General features: G+C 41.3%; 1 protein-coding gene across 2 annotated transcripts in view; it reads left to right on the forward strand.

Annotated features, from left to right (window-relative positions):
• PINX1 (PIN2 (TERF1) interacting telomerase inhibitor 1) overlaps positions 1 to 25,674 on the forward strand; it is a 46,796-nt gene extending 21,122 nt beyond the window's left edge. For both annotated transcript variants that reach the window (XM_070734843.1, XM_070734844.1), the window contains exon 7: positions 25,074 to 25,674. In XM_070734843.1, the coding sequence (XP_070590944.1) occupies positions 25,074 to 25,559 (486 nt within the window). In that variant the 3' untranslated portion in view covers positions 25,560 to 25,674. The remainder of the gene's footprint in view (positions 1 to 25,073) is intronic.
• The last annotated feature ends 885 nt before the right edge of the window (positions 25,675 to 26,559 follow it).

Raw genomic sequence — 26,559 nt, forward strand, 5'->3', positions numbered from 1 at the left:
TACAGAAAGACAGGGTCAATCAAAGGCAGCCAGTTAGTATTACTATTTATTACTATTCTGTCAAAGAGAGAAGTAATTGTCTCCACAGCTTACATATAGCCCTTTCTCTCCTCATATATGGATCCCAAAGCACCCAGAGATTATGGTGCTAAAACTGAAAGGTAAATCAGAAAAATTTTGGTGGAGCACAAAAATGCTGAAATACTAGTAGAAATAGAGAGTTGAATCACCACAAAATAAAACAAGCTTTGTTTTCACCTGTTGATCTCCCTCGGTCTCTTTGATTGTCCACAGCTTTAGTGGCTTTCATCAAACTGATGAAAGCTGTGCCCTGCCAGAAGCTCCACCACTTTTGGCTGTGCATTCTAATCATAGTGCATATGCAAAGAAGACAGGGGTTCTTTTATTAGACAGACAGGCTGATTGTCTGTCTGTTTGATTTCCCCCTCCCCTGTTCTCTTCTTCTAAATAGGTTGAGTTTCTGTGAATTCATTGAGGAATTCTCTAGTGGTTCACCTCTCTGGTTTGCCTGTAGAAATAAACAGAGACAATGTTGGCTTCATAATTTTTATGTTAATACAGTAGTACCTCTAGATACGAGCTGTTCCACATGCGAGTATTCCAAGTTACGAGCCGCGACGCGAGCGAAATTTCTGTTCTACACCCAAGCTCAAATTCGGGATACGAGCCGAGCTTCCACTAGGTGGCGCAAAAATCTCCTTGCTTTCAGTTATCTCGGCACGAAAAACAAAGTCTAAAGGCATTTGTTCGAGATGCAAGTTGATCGACTTACAAGCTCGGGTCTGGAACGAATTAAACTTGTATGTCGAGGTACCACTGTAGTTTATTTATTTATTTTATTTATTGGATTTATATGCCGCCCCTCTCCGAAGACAAATGTCAAAATGGAGTTGGAAATTAGTGCATAAAGCATCTCTGAGGCAAAACACATTCCTGCTCACTTTTTTAAAACTTTGGAATTCTCAAGAACAGAAGAGAGCACCCTACCTTTATGATCCTCTCTCCTCCTGTAATGCTACCATATCTGGGGAGGTTTCCTATAACCACCTACCAGCAGATCAGACTGAAAAGAATTGCCTGTTTCCAAGTTTGCACAATTCCTAGAAAGTTCTTTTCAAAGACACTTTGTTATTTCAAAACCTTGAGAATCAGATTATTTTGAAGTCTCACAATGCGCCCAGAGGATCTGCCGTTAGTTGGCTGCATAGCTAGAGGTATAACAAGCAGGAAGAGGGAGATTGTGATCCCCTTATATAGAGCGCTGGTGAGACCACATTTGGAGTACTGTGTTCAGTTCTGGAGACCTCACCTACAAAAAGATATTGACAAAATTGAACGGGTCCAAAGACGGGCTACAAGAATGGTGGAAGGTCTTAAGCATAAAACGTATCAGGAAAGACTTAATGAACTCAATCTGTATAGTCTGGAAGACAGAAGGAAAAGGGGGGACATGATCGAAACATTTAAATATGTTAAAGGGTTAAATAGGGTTCAGGAGGGAAGTGTTTTTAACAGGAAAGTGAACTCAAGAACAAGGGGACACACTCTGAAGTTAGTTGGGGGAAAGATCAAAGGCAACATGAGAAAGTATTATTTTACTGAAAGAGTAGTAGATCCTTGGAACAAACTTCCAGCAGACGTTGGTAAATCCACAGTAACCGAATTTAAACATGCCTGGGATAAACATATATCCATTGTAAGATAAAATACAGGAAATAGTAAAAGGGCAGACTAGATGGACCATGGGGTCTTTTTCTGCCGTCAGTCTTCTATGTTTCTATGTTTCTAGTTCCTGACCATCTGCTTTGGAGGCTACCTTCCCAATTCTTCTGATTTAGGGAGGAGGGCCCACACATTCATGTGTCTCAGAATTTTCTATAACATGGAGCACTTCACCAACAGATACAGCAGGTTTCCTTAAGAAAACAATGGATGTGGGAATTCCCCTAAAAGTCAGAAGTGTAGGGGACAAGAAAGATACAATCACTTAAAAAAAAAAAATCATTGTTGGGAGAAGCTGGTTCTATTTGAAGAATGCTAAGCTGGGTATGTCAGACTGTGAGAAGAATTTCAAAGCAGATTTTTGTGTCTCAGGAAGCTGCGGTCAGAGCTGGTGAAGGAGTGGAATTTGCCTGTGCAAATCAATTGCTGCTTGTAAAGTGAAGTAGCAGCTCCAGTTCTGACAGTTTGTACTTAATGCATCATTTGAGCTGTTGACTCTATGACATATATTCATTGCAGCTCAGGCTCCTCTAATCAACCTTTGCAGGCAGCAAAGTAATTTTTCCTTCCTCCCCTCTCTTTTCATAATATAAGGAAAGGAGGAGTTGAGGGGGGAAAATAGTACTATGCGTTGTTAGTTACAAAGTCATGCTCAACCCATTGCAACCCCATGGACAACATTCCTATAAGTACTATATGTATTTTATTTTAATTCAGGTATAAAAATATTTGACATCTCCCTGTGAAATACTGAGTTATTTTATTTATTCAAGCCTAAATCTAAATCAAGAAATGCACAATAATTTTATGTGCTGAATTAAAATTCTTAATTTCCAGGTTATATGACCACATTATCTGAAAAATTTAGAGATCTTATTCATTGTATTGAAATGGTACCGGAGGAAGTTTGCAGTAAAATGTATAGAAAAGCAACACTGTGAAATAGTGAATATCTGGGCCAGAAAGGGCCTGCTGGATTGAAATATTGGATCAACTCTCAAAGTTGGCTGGTAGTATTTGGTGAGATGTGTGTTGCATCACCGTACTAAGCAATTTGGAGAAGAAAGGCCCAGTAAAACCACCTAACTTCCAAAGGCAGGAAAAGCTGATGGTAGTGTTCTAAATAACTTGAAAATGTAGCGCCTGTATTTATTTATTAACTTCACTTAACTTTATGCAGAAGGTTTCGACAACACATGCGGTTAAGTTTGGTTTGGTCAATATTGGTTTTGGCCATACCAGAAGGCCGAGGATAATGAAAGAACCAGAGTATTAAATGTCAAAGGTAAAATTCAACTTACGCAAATCTTGGAAGTGCCAGGTGGATTGTCACTTTTCATGCGTCAGGAGATCTGGGTGGCAGTAGAGTGTTAATGCTTTATAATTTATGGGCCTGGTCAAGCGTTCTTTCCTCCACCCCCTTTTTTTGCTGTCAATGCATTGCCCAGAAGTATTGTTTTTTAAAGGAAGCCACATTACTCTGACTCTTGACTAAATAGTTAGGAACACAAAACTCACATTAATCATTGATGGTGGGGTGGGGGAAGCTACCTTCTAACCAGCGGTGGGCTACGAGCAGGAATGCTAAATTGCGCTCGCCACCGCGACTCATAAGTTCTTGCAGGACCAGCGCGATTTTACTGCTGCACCTGTGGAGATAGCAAAATTGCGCATGGAGCCGCAGGTAAAACTTCGCCGAAACATGGGCGCAATTTTGCTACCTTCCCAGGTGCAGCAGCAAAATCGCACTGGTCCCGCAAGAACTTACGAGCCGCGACAGTGAGCGCAATTTAGTGTTCTGTCTCGTAGCCCACCGCTGCTCCTAACCCTTTTCACTGTCAATTATTTCTTGGCATAGATCTCTCTTTGCCTCCCCTTCACACACACACACACACATTGCCACCCCCTTAAATGGGCACGAAGAAGGAAACTTGCCTTGGATAAATTGGTTTTCTGTTCCTTCATGAAATATTGTGGACACCATACTTCCAGCAGATTAGCTACCAGGCATAGGAATTGGTATGACGCTAGGCATTTCTTTTTTAAAAAAGAAATCTCCCTAGGTTGTCAGCCTGAGATTTATATTGTCATATTTCAAAAGGGGGAGATAATAATAGGGAAGGCTTTGATGTTTGTAGCTATTAGTTTGGTGGGGGGGGGTGTTTAACTTTTGGGTAAGGCTGAAACTAAGACAAGAAATGAAACTAGGCTGGCCACTGTGGCAGAAATAAAGGCTGGACATGTACTTGAAAGGTCATTGTGCTGGAGTCCAAAAGGTCAATGCTGATACCATCTTTGTAGTTGAAGTTAAGAGAAGAAACGGGCTTTGAGCAAAAATAAACCCCATCCTCTGAACTGTGTTTTCTTAATTTCACCTACGAGGAAGACTACATTGAGGAGGGTTTTAGCAATTTTTTAACCAGTGAACACCATAGCTGATTTCATATGCCATGTATCAAAAAAAAAGAAGTTTTAAAAGATCAAAAAGCTAAGCTTGGTTCAAATAATCAAAATCTTCATGAGACTTTATGTAAGACAGTAGATCTTATGAGGTTTTATCCATTGTTTACTTGTTTCTTTGTCACATCTTAACAAGGATGGTAATAGTATTTTTCATCAGATAGCATGTTAAATCTATGAATTACCTGACTAGATCAATGTAATATCCAATAACATGTTTTCAATATGATGAAAACATATTGACCAAGAACAAGGAGAAGGTCACTTCATTTCTGATTTAATTATAATAAATACATTAAGATAAACTTCTGAACGTAGCAGAGGTTTTGCATTTGCTTTCTCCCTGTGCTAAATTTACCATAGCATTTATATATCCATCTGGGGTAGAAGGGAGCAAATAGGAAAGCCAAATATCTTTGATCAGTGGCAGTAACTATATTCAGGGTATGAGAAAATGTACTTATTTAAATTTATTGTGTACTTATTTAATAAATACATTTATTAAATACCCCAACTGTATTCTCACGTTGTCCTGAGCCATTGATTCAATCTTAACAGTTGGGAATTTGGTGGCAAATGGGCCCATCTGATTTAATATTTTCTGCCCCGCTTTCCAAAATTTAAATAAAAAACCCTGAAGGTTAAGCCTGGGTTTTTCTGTTTAGAGCAGCGATCCCAAACTTGGTAACTTTAAGACTTGTGGACTTCAACACCCAGAATTCTCCAGCCAGCAGAGCTATGCTAGCTGCAGAATTCTGGGTGTTGAAATCCACAAGTCTTTAAAGTTGCTAAGTTTGAAAAACCTCTAGTCTAGAGAGTAGTATTTCCAACATACATTTGCTCACTGACGTATGTTTGTGGGGGACAAGGAAGAGGGTGTTTTTCTTTCTGGCCTCTGCTTTAAAAATATATTTCATCTTTAGCCAATACTTAAAAGCCTTTTTTAAAAAAAATTAATTCCCAATAAATGAGCTAGGGAATCTGCCCCCCCCTTCCCATTTTTTGATAGCGACTAATGTCAAAAATATTCTTCATCAATTAAGGGAATAACTATGACACATGTTTATGCACTTTCCCACATAGGCACATAGATGTAGACGCTTGCTTGCTTGCTTGGCTGCCACAGGCTAATTGCACCCTCTTGTGTTTATTTTATAGTTCCCCAGAGATTTACTAACTCCTGCTGCTATTGCTTACAAAGAATGTCTTTAAAAATTGGCTGGCTTCTTTTTGGAACTCTTTCTTGGCTGATGTTCTAAACTTTTCCTGTCCTGGTCTCTTAATATCTAGATGTAAACATACTGGATTCATTGCAGGTGGAGGGGGAAATCACAGCCTTGCATTCTTTATTTCTCTTCATAGGCAGAGAAAACATATTTTTCTCGTGTCTTTTAAATTCCGACATGTCCCTTTGTTCCTATGAAAAAATGATTGTATGGGATGCAAAAAAAATTATTCATATCTTAAGTTAGACATGATCCATATTAATTTCAGAGGATCTTATTTCTAAATCAGTACATTGTATAGAAACAGGTAGTTAAATTTCACATATTGCATATGTAATTGATGGACACTCAGTGATAACACACCAGCGCAGCTCATGAATGGACAAACAACAATAGAAAATTTGCAATGTTAAATGATTTATGTCAGCTTCTGGCTCTTTGTGCATGATTTTTTTCCAGCCATTGTGTTAATGCTGGGATATTACAATGTGCCCATGGATATTCCATGTTCAGGGATCAAGCAATTTGTAACCACAAAGTTGCTGTTAGGTTTAATAAAGCAATGGTTCTGTCTAGTCCAATATTACCTATTATTGCAATATGTCTTGTATATTAACTGTGGTCCGCTAGGAACAAGGCCACGGAAGGGAGTGAAGCCCCCCTTCGTGCATGTGTGGGATCCAAGCAGCATGTGAAATCAGGCCTCCTCCCACCCATCCCCAGTCCACAGAAAAACCACTCTCCACAGAACCAGTCCCTGGCACCCAAAAGGTTGGAGGCTACTATTCTACAGTCTCTCTCTCTCTCTCCCACACACACTATTTTTTAACAGTTGAAGAGACTTGTAATTGGATGTGGCCTATATCAGTTTTTAACCTCATTATTTGACATCCCAGCTATGGTTCCCTTTACCTATCATAATGAAAACTATTACAGATGGGTGCAGAAAGTTGGTTTAGTTCACGGAAACTAAGGTGGAAGCAAGGTTTGCCGATTGTCAGGCCTTTCATAGTGTCGTTCAGAAGCTGCTTAGGTAGCAAAGATCAGGAAAGGGGACGATTCACATACAGCCTCAAAGGAAGAGGGTAGGGAGCTTGAAGCTGTTGATGAGAAAGGCAGAGAGGAAAAGAAAGCTCATTTGCAGTGCAGCCATTCAAAAAGATCATCCCAAAGGTTAGTGTGTGGCTTGCATCTAAAAATATACACTGATAGATGTGGGGGACAGCTGGGTGTGTCTATGTGTTAATTTTAGACAAGATTTCTTTTTTCTCCTCTGCACGTTACTGCAGAATTGCTGTTGTGAGGCCAAATATTTGCCCTTTGCTTTGGTGCTACGTGTATTGTTTTGAGCATTTGAATTTGGAAGGAAGCATTACAAAAGTAAATCGTTCCAGGAATTAGAGATCTAAATCATGGGGCGCTAGTAAAAGATAATTGCCGAAATGAATAATGATCAATAAATAGATTTTTATTAGAACTTCCTTATGCTCCTAACAGCAGTGGAACATTTCTCCAAACTTTTGGATCATGGATAGATAAATTATCTGATCCAAAGAGGCACATATATTATCAGGTGGTATATTGACAGCCATACATGTGAATGCACACATACAAAGACATAATATCTTGCCAAATACTGTACACATTCTTTTCTGTTTCTTGGATGATGCAAATGATAAGGGATTAGGAACAAAGTGACATGGCTGGTTGGGTCAAATAAGACAGAGCTTGAATTTTCAAGAAGAACTTGCTGCTTGCTCATAAGTAAATATTCGAGACACTTGTTGACTATAGCAACATAGGAAATACAGCCAAATACATCATCAAAGACTGGTTAACACAGGCTGTGCCCTTCACATAACTCTTTAGCAACTCAAATGCAGGCAAGGCATGTGTGCGCGGTATGTTCATATGTGTGTACACATGCATCTATCCATACTTGGTTTTGATTGGTGAGATCTCTTTGCACCTCTTCCCCTCCTTAGTTTGTATGAGCAAAAACTTGGCTTGCCAGTTTTGGTGCGATGTCTGTGTTGGAGAGTAGCGGAAAAGCCGATAAGGCTCCCGGGACAGAAAGCTCTGTGCTTATCTCGGTGGAGCACATGGGCTGCTGAGAGTGCATCCTTTTCCTGTGCTAGTATCAGGAGACTTAAACTGACCATCTCCCAAAAAGCTAGGACTTCAAACAGGAGGCCATACTGTCTACAGGGCAAGAGCCTTCTCCTGGACAACTTCAGAGGCTGGGGAGGTGAAAGTGGGCCACTCCTTATTCAGGAAACGAGGGGTGGGGGAATGTTTTGCATTTTGTTTTGGGTTTTGTGCATGAAAATTTCTGATAACAGCTGGGGAGGGCAGCTAAAAGCCTCTGTAGTTATATTTTATTTTAAACCACTATAGTTTCAGCATGTCGATTTCTTTGTTTAAAAGGAAATTAAGCAGGGAAAGGCACACTCTCCCTTCTCAACAGTATCCACACTAAATGTGAGTACTAAATATCTCCTTGAGTAAAGAGATTGGTACAACCTATGTAAAACCCCATCCAACTGGGGAAGTCTATAGATATTTTCAGTCATCCAGGTCATTGTTGTTCCAAAGGTTCCTTTTCAAAAGGCAACTGGACTTTCTATGTTTTTCCTTGAAGACGTTTCACTTATCATCCAAGAAGCCTCTTTAATTTTGACACAACTGAAAAAGCTTCTTGGATGAGAAGCGAAACACCTTCAAGGAAAAATGAAGTCCAGTTGCCTTTTGAAAATGCACTTCTGGGACCCGACTGGAGAGCCATTTCTTTCTTCACACTCGTAGTGTGGAGTGATAAAATGGGACAAAACTTTTGAGTCAGTGTTGACTCCTGACTGGACCTGCAGTTTTCTTGGCAAGACTTTTCAGAAATGTTTGCCCTTGCCTTCTTCCTTGGGCTAAGAGAGACTAGCTGGGTCAAGATTACTCAGCTGGGTTTGTGCCAGCAAAATATCTGAAGCCATATTATGGTGAGCCAGTACTGTTTACATCCATAGCAAGTGTTCTCCAAGGTCATGGGAGGAGATAGGTTTTCATTTTAGTTCTGCAGAGAATTCTGGGAGTCGCTGTCCTAATATAACTAGAAAGAGCCAGATCAGGCGAAACTACTTTAGAATGATTTGTAGCTGTTGGATTTAGCCCATCGTTCAGAATGTTTGGTTACTTCTGCTATTCTTTGGGAATCTGGAAAAAGGCACAGAAAAGTTTTCAAACCAATACTTACTTAGAAACTGAATGGTTTCAGAGTTGGTAAAAGACTGATATGGATATGGATACAGCTTGTTTGTTTTCAGGCATCTTTAGGCAGCCCATCTTTCTTCACTTTTTGCCAACCTGATGTGCTGCAGTGTTATAATGGAGGGAGAAGCTTATTTTTTTGCCTAAATAGCACCTTCCGTGTTGCTGGTCTTTCATTGTATGAACAGAGAGTAGTACTTAGAGTTGCAAATTGTCATTCTCCTGCTGAATTCTTGGTCGCTCTTTTTTTGCAACCAGTCCAGAGAACCTCTGTAGTGTATTTAAGATGTTGGCCTGGAAACCAGGAGATGAGTATTAGTCCCACCTGAGGTATGAAAAACTTTTTCTTAGCCCAACAAGGTTATTATATGGAAAACAGGAGTAAGAAAGAGCATTATGTTCCCTGCTTTGTGAAACTTGAAAAAGTAATAAAGATGGGATTTTTAAAAGTCCTAATAAATATATCCTATAATCTGATTGGCAAGTCAGCTAGATGTTAATATACTACAAAATATCATTGTTTAGGTTGGTTGTTTATTTATCAAACATATTAACTGCCCATTTCTCTTCCAGAGGGACTCTGGGTGGTGTACAATTTAATCAATGCAATAAAACATTAAAATGAATAATTTAAGATTAAAAATTTAAAAATGTAAAACATTATAAAATTTCAAGAGGTGGAGAAACCCGGGATGGGGAGACTAAGAGTTGTTAATCCAGGCAGTTGGGGGTTTTCATGAGACCGGCATCCCCATGGCTGTGTGGGCCCTTGTGTCCTCAACGCAAGGCTACACAGCCAGGTTTGGACTCCTTTGCAGAAGGCCTAGAGATTGGGCGCTTTCCTCACCTCTGGGAGTAAGACGTTCCTCAAAGCAGAGGCAGAAAAGGCTCTCTTCCTTGACCCCACCCATCAGAGTTGTCTGTGGCATGTCTCCCCTGCCTGATTGGGTGGGATGGGCTGATATGATAGTATGGCATTTGGAAGTCTATCCAAAAATGGCAATACTGTAGTTGCTTTGTGTCACCTACAGTTCAATACAATGGGCCTTCCTTCTCTTCCAACTTATGATGGAAGACAGGGACATTTGCAGAGGTTTGCCTAGTGCATCAGTTGCGACCATACCTGGATCAGGAAGCTCTTCTCACGGTCACTCATGCCCTTATCACTTCAAGTTGGATTGTTACAATGCACTCTACATGGGGCTACTCTTGAAGAGACTGTAGTTGATCCAGAATATAGCAGTGCGAGCTGTTGTGGGTGAACCTAGGTGCACCCACACTGTACCAATCCTCTGTGGACTATACTGCCTTCCGATTGATCTCCAGGTGCAATTTAAAGTTTCAGCTATTACCTTTAAAGCCCTACATGGCTTAGGGCCAGAGTATCTTCGAGACCACCTCCTGCCGCATAGCTCCCAGTGACCGATAAGGGCTCACAGAGTTGGTCTTCTCCAGGTCCCATCAGCTAAACAATGTTGGCTGGCAGGCCTATGGGGGAGGGCCTTCTCTGTGGCTGTTTTGTCTCTTTGGAACCCGAGATGTGGACTACCCCTACCCTACTGGCCTTCTGAAAAGCCATAAAGACCTGGCTCTTCCAGAAGGCCTGGGGTCATTGATCAGATGGCAATGCCATCAGGATCCAACAAGGAAAGACATGCATGGGTTTTTTTTAGCTGTTTTAACTGTTATTTGTGGGTTTGAATTGTTTTGTACTGTTTTTAGGGGAAGGGTTATATTGTATTTTATTGTAGTCTATTTGGCTGTGAGCAGCCCAGAGTCCTTTGGGGCCGGGGCGGCATATGAGTCCAAATAAGTGATGGAACATCCTTTTCCATTGAGCAAACTTTAGCCTGTTTCCTACGTAAGCTTCTTCGAGTGATCCCTACTTGACTGGGAAGATTGCATCATATCTCATAACCCTTCATTCTACGAAAACAACTGCTAGAACAGGTTCTGAGTAATCCACTGTTACTATGTGCTATCTTATTATTCAGCCACCTGATTGCCTTCCAGGTGTATGGCCCCATCATCATACTTCTCAGGAATTTCAGTAACTGAAATTTGCACACATGGAAGGTGCCAAAATGAAACACTGCAGGGTCACCATCTGATAAATGGGAGATTCTCTCCCACCCAAGAAGCTGCTCTAAATGGTGCCTGGTGGCTGCTCCCTTCATAAGTAATCACTTATCTGGACTCCCTCAACTCAATCTGGGAGGAGGATAGGGGCAAGCACAAGGTTTTGACCAGATTCCATAGAAGGATGGACAATTGCTCCACTCCATTCTTTCATTGGCAGCCCTTTCAGCCTGACTGTTCCTTTGGTGGCCCTCAGTCCCAGAGGTCATACTTCCAGGGGACCGACAGACAGCAGGGACAAAGGCAGGCAATTCACCCAGCTGAGGCATCCCTTCAGGGGATCCGGGTCTCGGGGGGTTTTGACATCTAAATGACTCTAGAGAGGCCATTCCCATTGGTGGCAAGCTTCGACATTTTGGTGCCCAATGGGAGCTAATGTCTTGCATGCCCGGGCATTACAAACCATGAAATTCACCATAGAATTTGTCTCACGACACTCCCCTTCCCCAACCGGTTCATCTGATGTCCCATTTTGCCTGATCCCCCCCCAAACAGGCATTGATGAACGAGGAGATCTACCATCTAGTAGAAATATCAGCCATAGAGAGGGTGCCCCCGGGGCAGGAAAGACTAGGATTCTATTCTGTTCTTTTCCTAACCTCCAAGAGCTCAGGTGGGTGGAGACTGGAGAGCCATCCTCAGTTTGAAGCAGTTCAATCACGTAGAAGCACTTCACAATGCAATCCCTCAGATCATCTTGGGATGCATCAGGCAACAGGATTGGCTCACTTCTATTGGCCTCATGGAGGCTTACCTCCATGTGCCTGTACACCCATCGCACAGGAGGTTCCTGAGGTTCTGTTTCGTGGGACGCACTTCCAATATCAGGCACTGCCCTTTGGCCTTTCCTCGGCCTCCAGGACCTTCACCAAGCTTTTTGATGTGGTGGTGGCATGTCTGAGGGTCGTCCATTATGTCTCCAATGTTACTTGGATGATGTAATTATTCAATCAGCATAGCACAGCCACCTCAGCGGCCTGGGCTATGCAGGCTTCCATTGAAGAAATATGCAGAGTCACTACAATCCAGTAAAGTATTAAACCCTGGCTTTGCCAGTTCAGCTGGGACCCTGGGGAGGGGTGGGTCATTCTCCCTTGGATCTGGTTAGTAGAGTAAGAAGATCCCATCCCATTCAACTCTTGATTTTTTTAGATGTGGTTTTAGTATAGCTTTTAATATAGATGCTCCTCGAGTTACAGCAGCTCATGTAGTGACCGTTCAGTTACAACAGCATTGAAAAAAGTGTTTTATGACCGATTTTCCCTTTTACAACCATTACAGCAGTGATTTTCAACTTTTTTTGAGCCACAGCACATTTTTTACATTTACAAAATCCTGGGGCACACCACCAACCAAAATGACACAAAATGACACTTTTAGACACTCTCCTCCCTTTTTCCATCCCTGTCTCCTCCCCCCACCATGTGTGTTTGTGTGGGGGGTGTATACACACTTTTGAACCATTTCCAAAAGCAGGTGAGGGCTGGGGGGGGGGTTCTCTCTTATTCTTTGGGTGCTTTTTATCATATGCTTTAAAGAAGAGTCACTTTTCTCTCTCTCTTGTTTCTCTTTCTTTCCTCTCATTCTCTGCCTCAATCATTTTCTCTTTTTTTCTCCCATGTTTTCTCATTTCTCTCTCGTGCGCGCGTGCTTACTTTCTCTCGCTTTCTTTCTCTCTCTCTTGTTTTCTTTCTCTCTCTCTCCCCCTCTCTTTTTCTCTCGCTCTCTTGCTCTATCTCGCTCTCTTTCTTGCTCTCTGTTTCTCTCGCACTCTTGCTATCTCTTTCTCTCTCGTACACCATGCCGGCAACAGCGGCATCGGGCAGTAGCCACAGGGCGGCGACAGGGCGGTCGGCTGCGAGCGGGAGCTCCAGGGCAGAGGCACTGACAGCGGTGGCTGGATGTGTTGCTGGAAGCCATACATGCTGGCGCTGCACTGGGCATGGACGCGAGGCTGGAACCTCAGTCCCGGCCCAGCCAGCGGGCCAGTGCCAGCCCTCTAGTGCCGCTGTTGCCGGCGTGATGTACGCTGTTGCTGACTGCTCGCAGCTGCCACTCCACAGCTACTGCCCGGTGCCGCTGCTGCCGGTGCGCTCCCACTGCCAGCGCCCTCCCGCTGGGCCCCAAAGCTCACCTGCCGCTAGGGAAGCGCCAGCCGGGCAGGGCGCTGCAGCTGCCGGAAAACATGGAAGGTGCGAAGAAGGAAGCTCAGCTTCCAGTCTCACAATTTTTTGCTCTTCGTGCCCTCAGCAAAAAGTTGCGAGACATGAAACTGAGCTTCCTTCGTCGCATGCCGCGGCCCACTGGTTGAAAAATACTGCGTTACAGCATCCATGGTCACATGATTAAAATTCAATCAACAACTGGCTCATATATTTATGACGTTTGCAGTAGCCCAGAGTCAAGCGATCACCTTTTTTGGCTTTCTGACAAGCATGGAGAAGCCAGATTCACTTAATAACCATGTCATTAACAACTGCAGTAATTCACTTAACAACTGTGGCAAGAAATGTCACAAAATTGGGCAAAACTCACTTGAAACCTGTCTTGCTTAGCAACAAAAATGTTTGACTAAATTATGGTTGTGTTAGTTTAATTATTTTTCACTTTGTTTTTATCAATTATAAGCGATCCAGAGTCACCTAATGGGGAGATGGGTGACATAAAATTTACAACAGCAACAATAGTTGTTGTAGTAGTAGTAGTAGTAGTAGTAGTAGTAGTAGTAGTAGTAGTAGTAGTAATAGTAATCAGCCAAATCTAGTCTGAATATCTGACTGACCATGCAACAAATCATATAAATAAATGAGCATATGTACACATACATGCATTCACACAATTTAGCATCTTGTGTTTCCCATTATTCTCTGCTTTGTTATTTATTTTATTAAATTTTCATGCCAAATTTTTGATTTGTTAACAACAAATCAACAAAGGGCAATGCAGCCGGTAGAGTGCTGTACTGCAGGCCACTGAAGCTGATTGTAGATCTGCAGGTCAGCGGTTCAAATCTCATCACCGGCTCAAGGTTGACTCAGCCTTCCATCCTTCCGAGGTGGCTAAAATGAGTAACCGGATTGTGGGGGCAATATGCTGGCTCTGTTAAAAAGTGCTATTGCTAACATGTTGTAAGCCGCCCTGAGTCTGAGGAGAAGGGCAGCACAAAAAATATGAATGAGTGAATAAGTAAATAAATAAACAAAGAAACAAACACTCCTGGCATTCTGCTGGGTAAGTCTTCTGCTTATTTTGGACTTAACTTGTTGGCTATGTTGCCTCTGTATTTTAGAGTCTCTAAAAAGAAGTATGTATTGGTGTTCCCTAAGCTTTCTGCAATGAAAACTAAATGTTCCTCATGTTGAGGCCTTCTTTGAAACAACCCAGGAAGCTTAACTTATTCCATGACGCTGTGATTCATTGAATTATTCTGGTTGCCATGATTGGTTGCCAAAGGGGAAACAGTAACAAATCACGTAATTATGATGTCAGATCTCAAGATAGGCAGTCAAGGGAATGAATATAAAGGAGAGATCTATAAAATTGAGACATTTTTTTCCTCCTCCTTTTGCCTTTAATGTTAGAACCTGAAGTTGTCCAATGAATCTGATGGCAGGAGATTCAGGACAGACAAAAAGAAGGATATCTTCACCCAGTACATTTGTGACTTAAGGAATTTAAGTCCGAGTCTGCGGAGAGGGGCGGCATACAAATCAAATCAAATCAAATCAAATCAAATCAAATAAATAAATAAATAAATAAATAAATAAATAAATAAATAAATAAATAAATAAATAAATAAATTTGTTGATGCAGGATGGCTTTCAGTTGGAAGTTAAGAGAGAAAAACATGATGGAGATGAAGGCTATTCCCATCCATTAGTCTGATGAATGGATGTGATTTCTAGGTTTAGAAATCATTATTGCAGGAAAGAACTCGTTGTCTTTCCATCCTCCTTTTGCAATTCCTTTTATCAGTTGGTCCTTCACATTGCAAAATAGAGTTGGGCTCGATAGGTGGGGGGGTTTTAAGTTTCAAGTTTAATCAGATTTGTATGCCGCCCCTCTCCGCAGACTCGGGGCGGCTCACAGCAATAGCAATACAATGTAAGACAAATGCAATATTTAAATTACTTTAAAAACACCACAAATTAAAACCAATCATACACACTAGCATACCATGCATAAATTTTATAAGCCTAGGGGGAAGGAACATGTCAATTCCCCCATGCCCGACGACAGAGGTGGGTTTTAAGGAGCTTATGAAAGGCTAGGAGGGTGGGGGCAACTCTGATATCTGGGGGGAGTTGGTTCCAAAGGGTCAGGGCCGCCACAGAGAAGGCTCTTCCCCTGGGTCCCGCCAAACGACATTGTTTAGTTGACGGGACCCGGAGAAGGCCAACTCTGTGGGACCTAACTGGTCGCTGGGATTCGTGCGGCAGAAGGCGGTCCCGGAGATATTCTGGTCCAGTGCCATGAAGGGCTTTATAGGTCATAACCAACACTTTGAATTGTGACCGGAAACTGATCGGCAACCAATGCAGACTGCGGAGTGTTGGTGTGACATGGGCAAATTTAGGAAAGCCCATGATAGCTCTCGCAGCTGCATTCTGCACGACCTGAAGTTTCCGAACACTTTTCAAAGGTAGCCCCATGTAGAGAGCATTACAGTAGTCAAGCCTCGAGGTGATGAGGGCATGAGTGACTGTGAGCAGTGACTCCCGGTCCAAATAGGACCGCAACTGGTGCACCAGGCGAACCTGGGCAAACGCCCCCCTCGCCACAGCTGAAAGATGTTTCTCTAATGTGAGCTGTGGATAGAGGAGGACGCCCAAGTTGCGAACCCTCTCTGAGGGGGTTAGTGACTCCCCCCCCCCAGGGTGATGGACGGACAGATGGAATTGTCCTTGGGAGGCAAAACCCACAGCCACTCCGTCTTATCCGGGTTGAGCTTGAGTCTGTTGACACCCATCCAGACCCCAACAGCCTCCGGGCACCGGCACATCACTTCCACTGCTTCGCCGACTGGACAAGGAGGCAAAATAAGCTTTTCCAGAATTTCCATTGAGGTGTGGCTACTACTTAGAGCTCCACATTTTTTCTTTCTTCAATAACTAGAGAGAAAATTGCACATCCACATGTATTGGCTTTCAATTTAGATATTTGGTTTGTCGTTCCCGATTTATTCCTGAAAAATTGGGACGACTGCTGCATTTATAGGTAAGCTATTGGTTACCTGTGATTTCTCATAAGCTTGGCCTCTTTTCCTTCATTGTCTGCAAAGCAGGAACTACCTGTTTTCTGTTGCTAACCTGGAGTCGGATTGATTGGCTATGTGACATTAATTACACCCTTTCCCACTTATAAACCTGTGGTGTTAATTCTTCAGTGAACTTTAAAAAAAAAATCTTATTTGACATGCAAGTTGAAAAAAAGTAGAAAACTAACAATTCATTATCCCATCCACCCCAATCACTAAATTATATTTTTATTTCCCTTTCCCAACTCTTGAACATAACGAATGAAAATTCCTGTAAGTGCCCAATTTCAAAAGTAGCATCGTTTCCTCATTTCTTGAAGAGCCCCGCCTTTTCACTTCTTGACACAGCTTCCTCCTATAATCTCTGCTGGAATCCTTTTCCGTCTTCAGGGTTTTTCCAAAGTCACACTGACATCATTTTTTCCAAGCCATTTTATCTCGACAATCTACTTGTGTACTCTACTCTCAACCAACAATCCCTGGCTATCTTGACACGGATTATTATGGCATTTCTCTCCCTAATTTTATTCATTTCACCTTATTTTAATAGGGTTTCGTTCTTTCCCCCATCTATTATTTTCACCAACATTGTTTCCACCATTTCCAATCATGGGGAATTGGAATGCAGTTTCCACCATGCAGTTTCCACCATTTCCAATCATGGGGAATTGGAATCTTAACTTCTAGGTTATAAATAACAAGTTCCTATTTCTGCTGTAAAGCATAGTACCTTGTTTTTACTTTTTCTTTCTCTGCTTGAAGTGCAGTTCCCCCAAACCCCAAACTTTGTATAAATTTGTATTGTGGGATGTCATACTTATAGCTGGATGTGAATTTTTTTTTAAAAATCTTCAGTTTCAAAATCGGTTCTGCCATCTATTCCATCAAATGGAGTAGATGACATATCCACATATTGTTAACAATAGTTCAGAGTTGCTCTAGTCCCGTGATGGCGAACCTATGGCACGGGTGCCACAGGCAGCATTTGGAGCCATTTCTGAAGGCATGTGAGGCGTTGCCATATGTCAGCTCCAAAACACATCTACACACTGGCCAGCTGTTTTTTGGCATTCCAGAGGGCAGGGGTGAGGCCATTTTCACCCTCCCCAGACTTCATGAAAGCCTCCAGAGCCTGTGGATGGTGAAAAACAGACCCAATAGGCCTACCAGAAGTCCGGAAACGAACTTCTGGTTGAGCTGTTGGGCCATTTTTGGCCCTCCCTAGGCTTCAGGAGGCAGGGAGGCAGCGTGCACTGGCGGAGGGCATTGTATTATGGGTGGGGGCACACACACACGTGCTATCACATACATGTGTGCCCTTTTGGAACCCGAGCAAAAAAAGGTTCACCATCATTGCTCTAGACCAGTGTTTCCCAACCTTGGCAACTTGAAGACATTTGGACTTCAACTCCCAGAATTCCCCAGCCAGCGAATGCTGGCTGGGGAATTCTGGGAGTTGAAGTCCAGATGTCTTCCAGTTGCCAAGGTTGGGAAACACTGCTCTAGACATCTTTAATTCCTCTTAATATAGGGAGTCCTTGATTTACAACAGTTCATTTAGTGACTATTTGATGTTATAACAACACTGGAAAAAGTGTCCTATAACCATTTTTCAGACTTATGACAGTTGCAGCATCCTCATGATCACTTGATCAAAATTAAGACACTTGGCAGCTGATTCATATTCATGACAGTTGCAGTGTCTCAGGGTGATGTGATCACTTTTTGCACCTTTCTGACAAGCATACTCAATTGGGAAGCCAGATTCACTTAACAGCCATGTTAATAATTTAATAGAAACATAGAAGACAGACGGCAGAAGAAGACCTCATGGTCCATCTAGTCTGCCCTTATACTATTTTCTGTATTTTATCTTAGGGTGGATATATGTTTATCCCAGGCATGTTTAAATTCAGTTACTGTGGATTTACCATAAAAGGAGTTAACAACTGTGGCCAAAAAAAATGTCATAAAATGGGAAAAGTTCACTTAACAATTGTCTTAATTTTCAAAGGATTGTGCTCATTATAATTTACTATTTGTATAGAGAGAAATTTAGTTTTTATACACATAGGCACATATTCAGAGAAATATTTGAAACTTTGAACATAACATACAGTCCCCTCCAAAAATATTGTAATACCAGTTCAACAATCATAGTGAATGCATTTCCTGAGTCCTTCGGGATTGGGTGGCAGAGAAGTAAATAAAAATAAATATTATTTAAATGAAAGGGAAACTATATGCAAAATGCATCATGTTCTATTCGGTTTTAATACCATAATTTATCATACTGATTATTAACAGGAAAGCAGCTCTGTTTTTTATATAATGGCTAATTGAATGGTTACTGTTTAAAAACATTTCAACTAATTGCAAATTTCATATTTCAAAATAAACTATTTGACACTATCAAGGAATAGCTTTACAAGTTAATAAAGTTATGCACCCAAAAGTAGGTTCACTATTGCCCATTATTTTAAATATTTGATTTATAGACATTTTGTATCTTTTGACAAAGCTGATACTAAATCTTATAGTGACTTTCTTTAGCAGCCACATAAAAAGAAGCTGTTGTAAAAAGTGATCACTGTTTCATCAGGAATCTGAGTCTCCTCATCCTTTCACACCTTCTCTTCCTCCATACCAGAGGCGGGTTCCTTACCAGTGCACTGCGTACGCATTGCGACATTTTGTGTGAGCGCGGGACCCCAGCGCAATATTGTTTCTATGCATGCGCAGAGGGACAATTTTCCGTCTATGCATGCTCAGAGAGCTGAAAATTGCAAAAAAATTATTTAAAAAGATGGTGCACACAGACTAGCAAAGACAGACCGGAGCCATTGCGCCAGATAGGCCACTACTGGAGAGGCGCAGCAGGCCACACCGGTAGGAAGCCACCACTGCTCCATTCAAATCTATCCTTTCATTATGACCTAAAGCTTTTATGAATCCACTTGGTCATTCCAGATTTAACAGATGCCCCCTTTCTTGTAACTGTCTTCTCTTCAGAATCTGGCATATTGTCTGTCTTAAGATAGCATTTATTTATTTATTTATTTATTTATTTAATTTGTATGCCACCCCTCTCCGTGGACTCGGGGCGGCTAACAACAGTGATAAAAAAACAGCATGTAACAATCCAATACTAAAACAACTAAAAAACCCTTATTGTAAAACCAAAGATACATACAAACATACCAGGAATAAATTGTAGAGGCGTAGGGGAAAAGAATATCTCAGTTCCCCAATGCCTGACGACAGAGGTGGGTTTTAAGGCGCTTACAAAAGGCAAGGAGGGTGGGGGCTATTCTAATCTCCGTGGGGAGTTGGTTCCAGAGGGCCGGGGCCGCCACAGAGAAGGCTCTTCCCATGGATCCCACCAAACGACATTGTTTAGTTGACGGGACTCAGAGAAGGCCCACTCTATGGGACCTAACTGGTCGCTGGGATTCATGTGGCAGAAGGCGGTCCCGGAGATTATCTGGTCCGATGCCATAAACAAATAATTCCCTCAAAACTGTCAGACTTTCTACTAAATCTGCACTTCTATTCTACTAGTTTTTCTCATCATTCCTATCACCCTTTTCCTCCCATGTTGACTGTATGACTGTAACTTGTTGCTTATATCCGAAGATTTTTATTAATATTGCTTCTTCATTGCTTATTTGACCCCTATGACAATCATTAAGTGTTGTATCACATGATTCTTGACAAATGTATATTTTATTTTATGTACGTTGAGAGCATATGCACCAAGACAAATTCCTTGTGTGTCCAATCACACTTGGCCAATAAAAATTCTATTCTATTCTATTCTATAAAGGGCTTTATAGGTCATAACCAACACTTTGAATTGTGACCGGAAACTGATCAGCAACCAATGCAGACTGCGGAGTGTTGGTGTAACATGGGCATATTTGGGGAAGCCCATGATTGCTCTCGCAGCTGCATTCTGCACGATCTGAAGTTTCTGAACACTTTTCAAAGGTAGCCCCATGTAGAGAGCATTACAGTAGTCGAGCCATGGGCTTACTTTACTTCTTCCCGTTCAGGCACCAAAAATAACCAGGCCTGGAGATAACATCTCTGAGCTGCTGCCTCTGACTGGCAACCAGGCAAAAGAGGCCCCAGATTTTAATGATCTGGTTTTAATGATCTGGTGTCAAGAATTAGCACTGAAGCCATAGCAAGATTTCAGGATAGAGGAGGGACATCTGAATGAATAGGGGGCCACTCCTCCTTTTTGCTCACCTCTTGGTGGCAGCTTCCAATTACTACATTTTTCCTGATGTAAATAGCAGCTGATTTAATCTGACAGGGCTGTTCAGCTCACCATCATTGTTTTTCCCCTGGTTTCCAGGGTTCCAAAGAGAAAGTTGGTCATGCGAAGCAGTTGGGAGTGTTCCTGGCACCTACCTTTTCCAAATGATTAACGGTTCTACATCACTGTCCCAGAAATGTGGTGTATGAATTTGCTTTGGACCTGACACTGCCTTTACCTGTCTTCATGCCCTGCTAACTTTGTGTGCAGTGGCCCATGGTTATTAAAATTCCTGTCCGTACAGGAGTGGTTTAGCCTGCGTTCTTGTCTTTAGGCATCATGGGTTTCTCTGAACTTCTCCATTTTAGGCAACAGTCAGTCCAGTACATGTGCCTGACTTAAAACTGATTTAAGATTTTGCACTTCTAGCTTAATATTTTTGTCTCTGTACCTTTCACCTATGCTCAATTATGATAGAATTCACAAAGCTATTTTTTTTAAAAAAATGTTTTAATATCTGAAATGTTAAAGGTTGTTTTACCTAGGTGAAGCAAACTTTGGTGACAACCATTGATGGATTTGTTTCGGTAGTCAGAATATAATGAAAAAAAGGAGTAAATATTTTTGTGCCTGCTTGCAAACCTATGTTTTCTCCAAAAGATAAACCCAGATTGATGTTTCTTCTTTGCATAAATATATTATAGAAAGATAGAAATCAAGGAGGTGTACTTCCACATTTTTACAAAAAGTTAACATTTCTTGATTTCAAGAGCAGCCCAAACAAATAACTCCTTCTTGCTGAACCTAGAGAGTATTTAATTTTGGTTGTGTCTTAGCTAACAAGTTTTAAAAGGCACATTTTTCAACTTCATAAGAAAAAAACGACAGCAAAACAAAGTACAGTAATATCTCATGATACGAACTTAATTGGTGCAAGGAGGAGGTTCGTAAGACGAAAGGTTCGTAAGACGAAACATTGTTTCCCATAGGAAACAATGTAAAGTCAATTAATCATTGCAACCAAAAAAAACCCCGCAAAAAAACGGCTTTCGGCGACTGCTGGGAAGCCCCGCGGCTGTTTTAAAAGGTGACAGCCGGCCTGGGGGGCTTGCCAGCACCCCCCCCCCCCCGAACCCGGGTTCGGGGGGGTGCTGGCAAGCCCCCCAGGACGGCTGCGACCTTTTAAAACACCCGCGCCGCTTCGCAGCTGTCTCCCGAAGCCGAACGCTTCGGCTTTAGCGTTCGGCTTCAGGAGACAGCTGCAAAGCGGCGCGGGTGTTTTAAAAGGTCGCAGCCAGCCTGGGGGGCTTCCCAGCAACCTCCCGAACCGAACCCGGGGTTCAGCAAAATTTTGCCTCTTCTTACGAACTTTGTTCGAGTTACGAACCAGCGTTCGGGAGGCTTCTGGGAAGCCCCGCCGCCCGGCTGTCACCTTTTAAAACAGCCGCGCGGCTTCCCAGCAGTCTCCGAACGCCGGTTCGTAACTCGAAAAAAGTTCGTAAGAAGAGGCAAAAATTTTCTGAACCCCGGGTTCGTATCATGAGTTGTTCGTAAGACGAGGGGTTCGTATCTTGAGGTACCACTGTATTGGAAGATATTTTTGTTTTTTCTTCTTCAGTTTTTGTTTGTCCCAGGAGAAAGAATGAAGAAGTGGCTAGGCAAAACTTTCTAAGACAAAATTCTGATCTGAAGGAGCCACAATAGGAAAACCTTGCTCTGTTACTAGCCAATTTCTTCTCTGAGAAAATCGAGATCTTCTTTCTGATTCATAGTTAATGGAGATGTAGAAAGCGGCAGAAATGAGCTTTAACTTCCAAATAATCTTCATTTTGCCATAATTAGGCCTGTCATAGAAACATAGAAACATAGAAACATAGAAGACTGACGGCAGAAAAAGACCCCATGGTCCATCTAGTCTGCCCTTTTACTATTTCCTGTATTTTATCTTACAATGGATATATGTTTATCCCAGGCATGTTTAAATTCGGTTACTGTGGATTTATTTACCAACCACGTCTGCTGGAAGTTTGTTCCAAGGATCTACTACTCTTTCAGTAAAATAATACTTTCTCATGTTGCCTTTGATCTTTCCCCCAACTAACTTCAGATTGTGTCCCCTTGTTCTTGTGTTCACTTTCCTGTTAAAAACACTTCCCTCCTGAACCCTATTTATAATATAAAAGACATGTAGAAAAACATCTGCTCACACATATGTACACATTGTTTTGTTTTGTATTGAATTGAATAGGGGGAAAGGTGATGTTATATATTATTTATGACAGTGTAGTAGAAATTCACAGCACCCTAACTCTGACACCAGCTGGGCCTTAAGTCTGAATAAGGCATCATAAGATGGGATCTTTGATCTGTGATACCAAGAATATTCACATTATCTCAGTAATCAGTCTCCAATTGCATTTTCTCACTCGTTGTAAATTAGGATATTGGCAGCCCTGAAATCCAAAGAGAAAGATGGCTTCCAGGACTGGGTTTGGGGTGTTTCTTGGAACCCTGACAGATATGTAATTCTAGTATGAATTAATACATCAGGGCAATTGTAGGATGTTAGGGGAAACCATGTGTTTCCATTTGCCAGTGAAATGAAACACATAGAAACATAGAAGTCTGACGGCAGAAAAAGACCCCCACATGATAACCAGTGCAGAGAAAACCTGTCTTCCTGTAATATACACAGAAACATAGAAGACTGACGGCAGAAAAAGACCTCATGATCCATCTAGTCTGCCCTTATACTATTTTTTGTATTTTATCTTAGGATGGATATATGTTTATCCCAGGCATGTTTAAATTCAGTTACTGTGGATTTACCAACCATGTCTGCTGAAAGTTTGTTCCAAACATCTACTACTCTTTCAGTAAAACAATATTTTCTCATGTTGCTTTTGATCTTTCCCCCAACTAACTTCAGATTGTATCCCCTTGTTCTTGTGTTCACTTTCCTATTAAAAACACTTCCTTCCTGAACCTTATTTAACCCTTTGACATATTTAAATGTTTCGATCATGTCCCCCCCTTTTCCTTCTGTCCTCCAGACTATACAGATTGAGTTCATTAAGTCTTTCCTGATATGTTTTATGCTTAAGACCTTCCACCATTCTTGTAGCCCGTCTTTGGACCCGTTCAATTTGTCAATATCTTTTTGTAGGTGAGGTCTCCAGAACTGAACACAGTGTTCCAAATGTGGTCTCACCAGCGCTCTATACAGCGGGATCACAATCTCCCTCTTCCTGCTTGTTATACCTTGCTTTTCCTACCGCCCGACCACACTGCTCACCCATTTTGAGACTGTCAGAAATCACTACCCCTAAATCCTTCTCTTCTGAAGATCTCTCATAGTGTGAAATGTGATAGAGATCCTTCATTTCACATAATGACTGAAGAAGCACATCCTTCATTCATACATAATTACCTATCACAATAATACAGGATAATAATAATAATAATAATAATAATAATAATAATAATACAGGATATCCAAATATTTGAAGTAAAATGTTTTCAAGCCTATGTCATCCCAGGAACTCCATATAATGTACATGAAATCAAGTATTTCCTCTGTTGGATGTGATTCATGCTATCACATTCTGAAGCTCATCAAAATGTTGAATTACTTAAAATTCACATCTTATGGCACACTGTAATCTGCCCTTCAGGTCCACCACTGGCAGCTTTCAAGTTATTTAACTGTGATCCAACTAAGGGAGACTGTGGATATCTGTCTGATCAGGGGCTGCATGAAAAGGCAACTTCCTGGTGGATATGCACTCCAAGGACCAAGTCCTGTGGAACAAAAATAATGTTGCTCTTGAAATTCCATTAGTGATTCTTGGGGTACTTAAAAATCTCTCAGTAAATTCTGCTTAAGAATTTTTAAGTGATTTGCAGTGTTGAGTATCCCAGCTCTTGAGTTGGTCTGTCTTTAAAGGATTACTATTTTTATTTTATTGAGTTTGCTGTATGAAATAAAAAACTATCTCATTCCTATTGGGTGTATAAGTTGTTGTTTAAAAAGACACTGGATCTTCAACAAACCTCTCAGTTTTTGCCTTCCCAAATAAGCAGCAAAATTAGAACATTCAACAATACCTTTCTGTAGATATGAGTGACTCTTGGGTTTCATCTGATTTGACATGTGCTGAGCTTAGCTAAGCAGGACTGTCTTATTCCAGGAAATAAAACAGGATTGGCCTGAGATACATGCATTCCATCTTAAAACAGGATGAAGTTGTGTTAGATCTTCTGAAAACCCTATCTGATCCAATATCAGACACATTATTTTTTATTTTTTATTTTATTTTTTTAAAATATACTTTATTAATTTTTCCATAAAAGGACATACAAACTCACAAACATTTAAACACATAGTAGGGGTTACAATTACCCCTCTTTTCTTGAAGTCAATTTTTAATACAGAAAAAAGGATAAATTCTTAAGTTTTTAAGTCAACGTAGTATTCTAAGTGAAAAGAAGAATTTTTTTACATATTCTAATAAACATAGGGTTAAGTTAATAAAAAAGAAAAACCAACAACAACAAAAAAGAAAAAAATTCAATAACATATTCATACAAATTATTTTATTTTTGTCTATCCATGTATAAAACTTTATTCCAGATAATGTAAAAATCAGATTCTTCTTGATAATTTTTTTAAAGTACTTACTCAGTTTACTCATCTGACCTCTCTCTCCTCTTTTTTCATTCTCAGGTTGATGCTGCTAGCCCAGACTCTCTAGCTGAAGTTTCAAAAGAAGTGATTGTGCCACCTGACCAAGTAGATGAGAGCAATACCGTAACCAGCACTCTTACTGTACAGGAATATTTTGCCAGGTGTATGACAAAACTGAAGAAAACACAACATTACACCAAAATAGAGCCTGGTAATTCTCCTCCAGTGATGGCTGAGACATTGGTGTGTTTGGAATCCCAGACAAAGAAGGAAAAAAGACACAAACATGCACAGGATGAGGCTGCAGAACCAAATATCTGCACTGGGATACTAGATTTAAGCAGAGATGAAGTGGACACCCAGAAAAAGAGAAAGAAATCTAAACATCAGTACACCAGTATTTATAATGAATCTCAAATTGGTTATCAAAAGGCAAGACAATGTTCCCTTGAAACATCTAAGGAAGAGAATAATGATTTAGGAGAGCAAAAATCAAAGAGAAGGAAAAAGAGCAAAAAGAAGTAGACTGGGATGTAATTGAAGATTTGAATGCATAAAGCTGAGAAAGAAATGTTCCAGTTAATATAAATCTGCATGTTTTCAAATTTACCCAAATAAATAAGCAATATTTTATAAAACAGACATGGTCCTTATTTGTTTACTTATTTCAAATTTAAAAGCCTGGCTACTCCATAAGCATACAACATTAAAAATACAGTAAAGATAATAGAAGAAATAGGTACACCAAGAAGGCCATCTAGCCTTTCCCAATGAGATAACCTAAAACTGGCTTCGACTACATTTTCTGCCTTTTTTTACCTTACCTATGTGGCTGGGTGCCAGAAGCTTTTTTGTATTTCATTACAATCATTGCTGTATCCAAACTAACATAGTTCAGTGATGGCGAACCTATGGCCCTAGTGCCACAGGTGGCACACGGAGCCATATCTGCTGGCACATGAGCCATTGCCCTAGTTTAGCTCCAACGTGCATGTCTGTGCCGGCCAGTTAATTTTTGGCTTGCACAGAGGCTCTGGGAGGGCATTTTTGGTTTCCAGAGATCCTCCGGGGGATGGGGGAGGGCGCTTTATTACCCTCACCCAGCTCCAGAGGAGCCTTTGGAGCCCTGGGAGGGCGAAACACAAGCTATGGTAAATGATTTAGCTTTACTAGATAAATGGTCAAAGCAATGGAAACTGCAGTTTAATGTTTCCAAATGTAAAATAATGCACTTGGGGAAAAGGAATCCTCAATCTGAGTATTGCATTGGCAGTTCTGTGTTAGCAAAAACTTCAGAAGAGAAGTATTTAGGGGTAGTGATTTCTCACAGTCTCAAAATGGGTGAGCAGTGTGGTCGGGCAGTAGGAAAAGCAAGTAGGATGCTTGGCTGCATAGCTAGAGGTATAACAACCTGGCATGTATTACTGAAACCTGGCTGGGCCCAGAGGGAGGTGTTCCTCTCTCTGAAATTTGCCCAGCTGGGTTTCAGATATGGCACCAACCTCGACCCCAGGGAAGTGGGGGA

This window comes from Erythrolamprus reginae, chromosome 1 (assembly GCF_031021105.1).
Source record: "Erythrolamprus reginae isolate rEryReg1 chromosome 1, rEryReg1.hap1, whole genome shotgun sequence".
Classification (NCBI taxonomy): domain Eukaryota; kingdom Metazoa; phylum Chordata; class Lepidosauria; order Squamata; family Dipsadidae; genus Erythrolamprus; species Erythrolamprus reginae.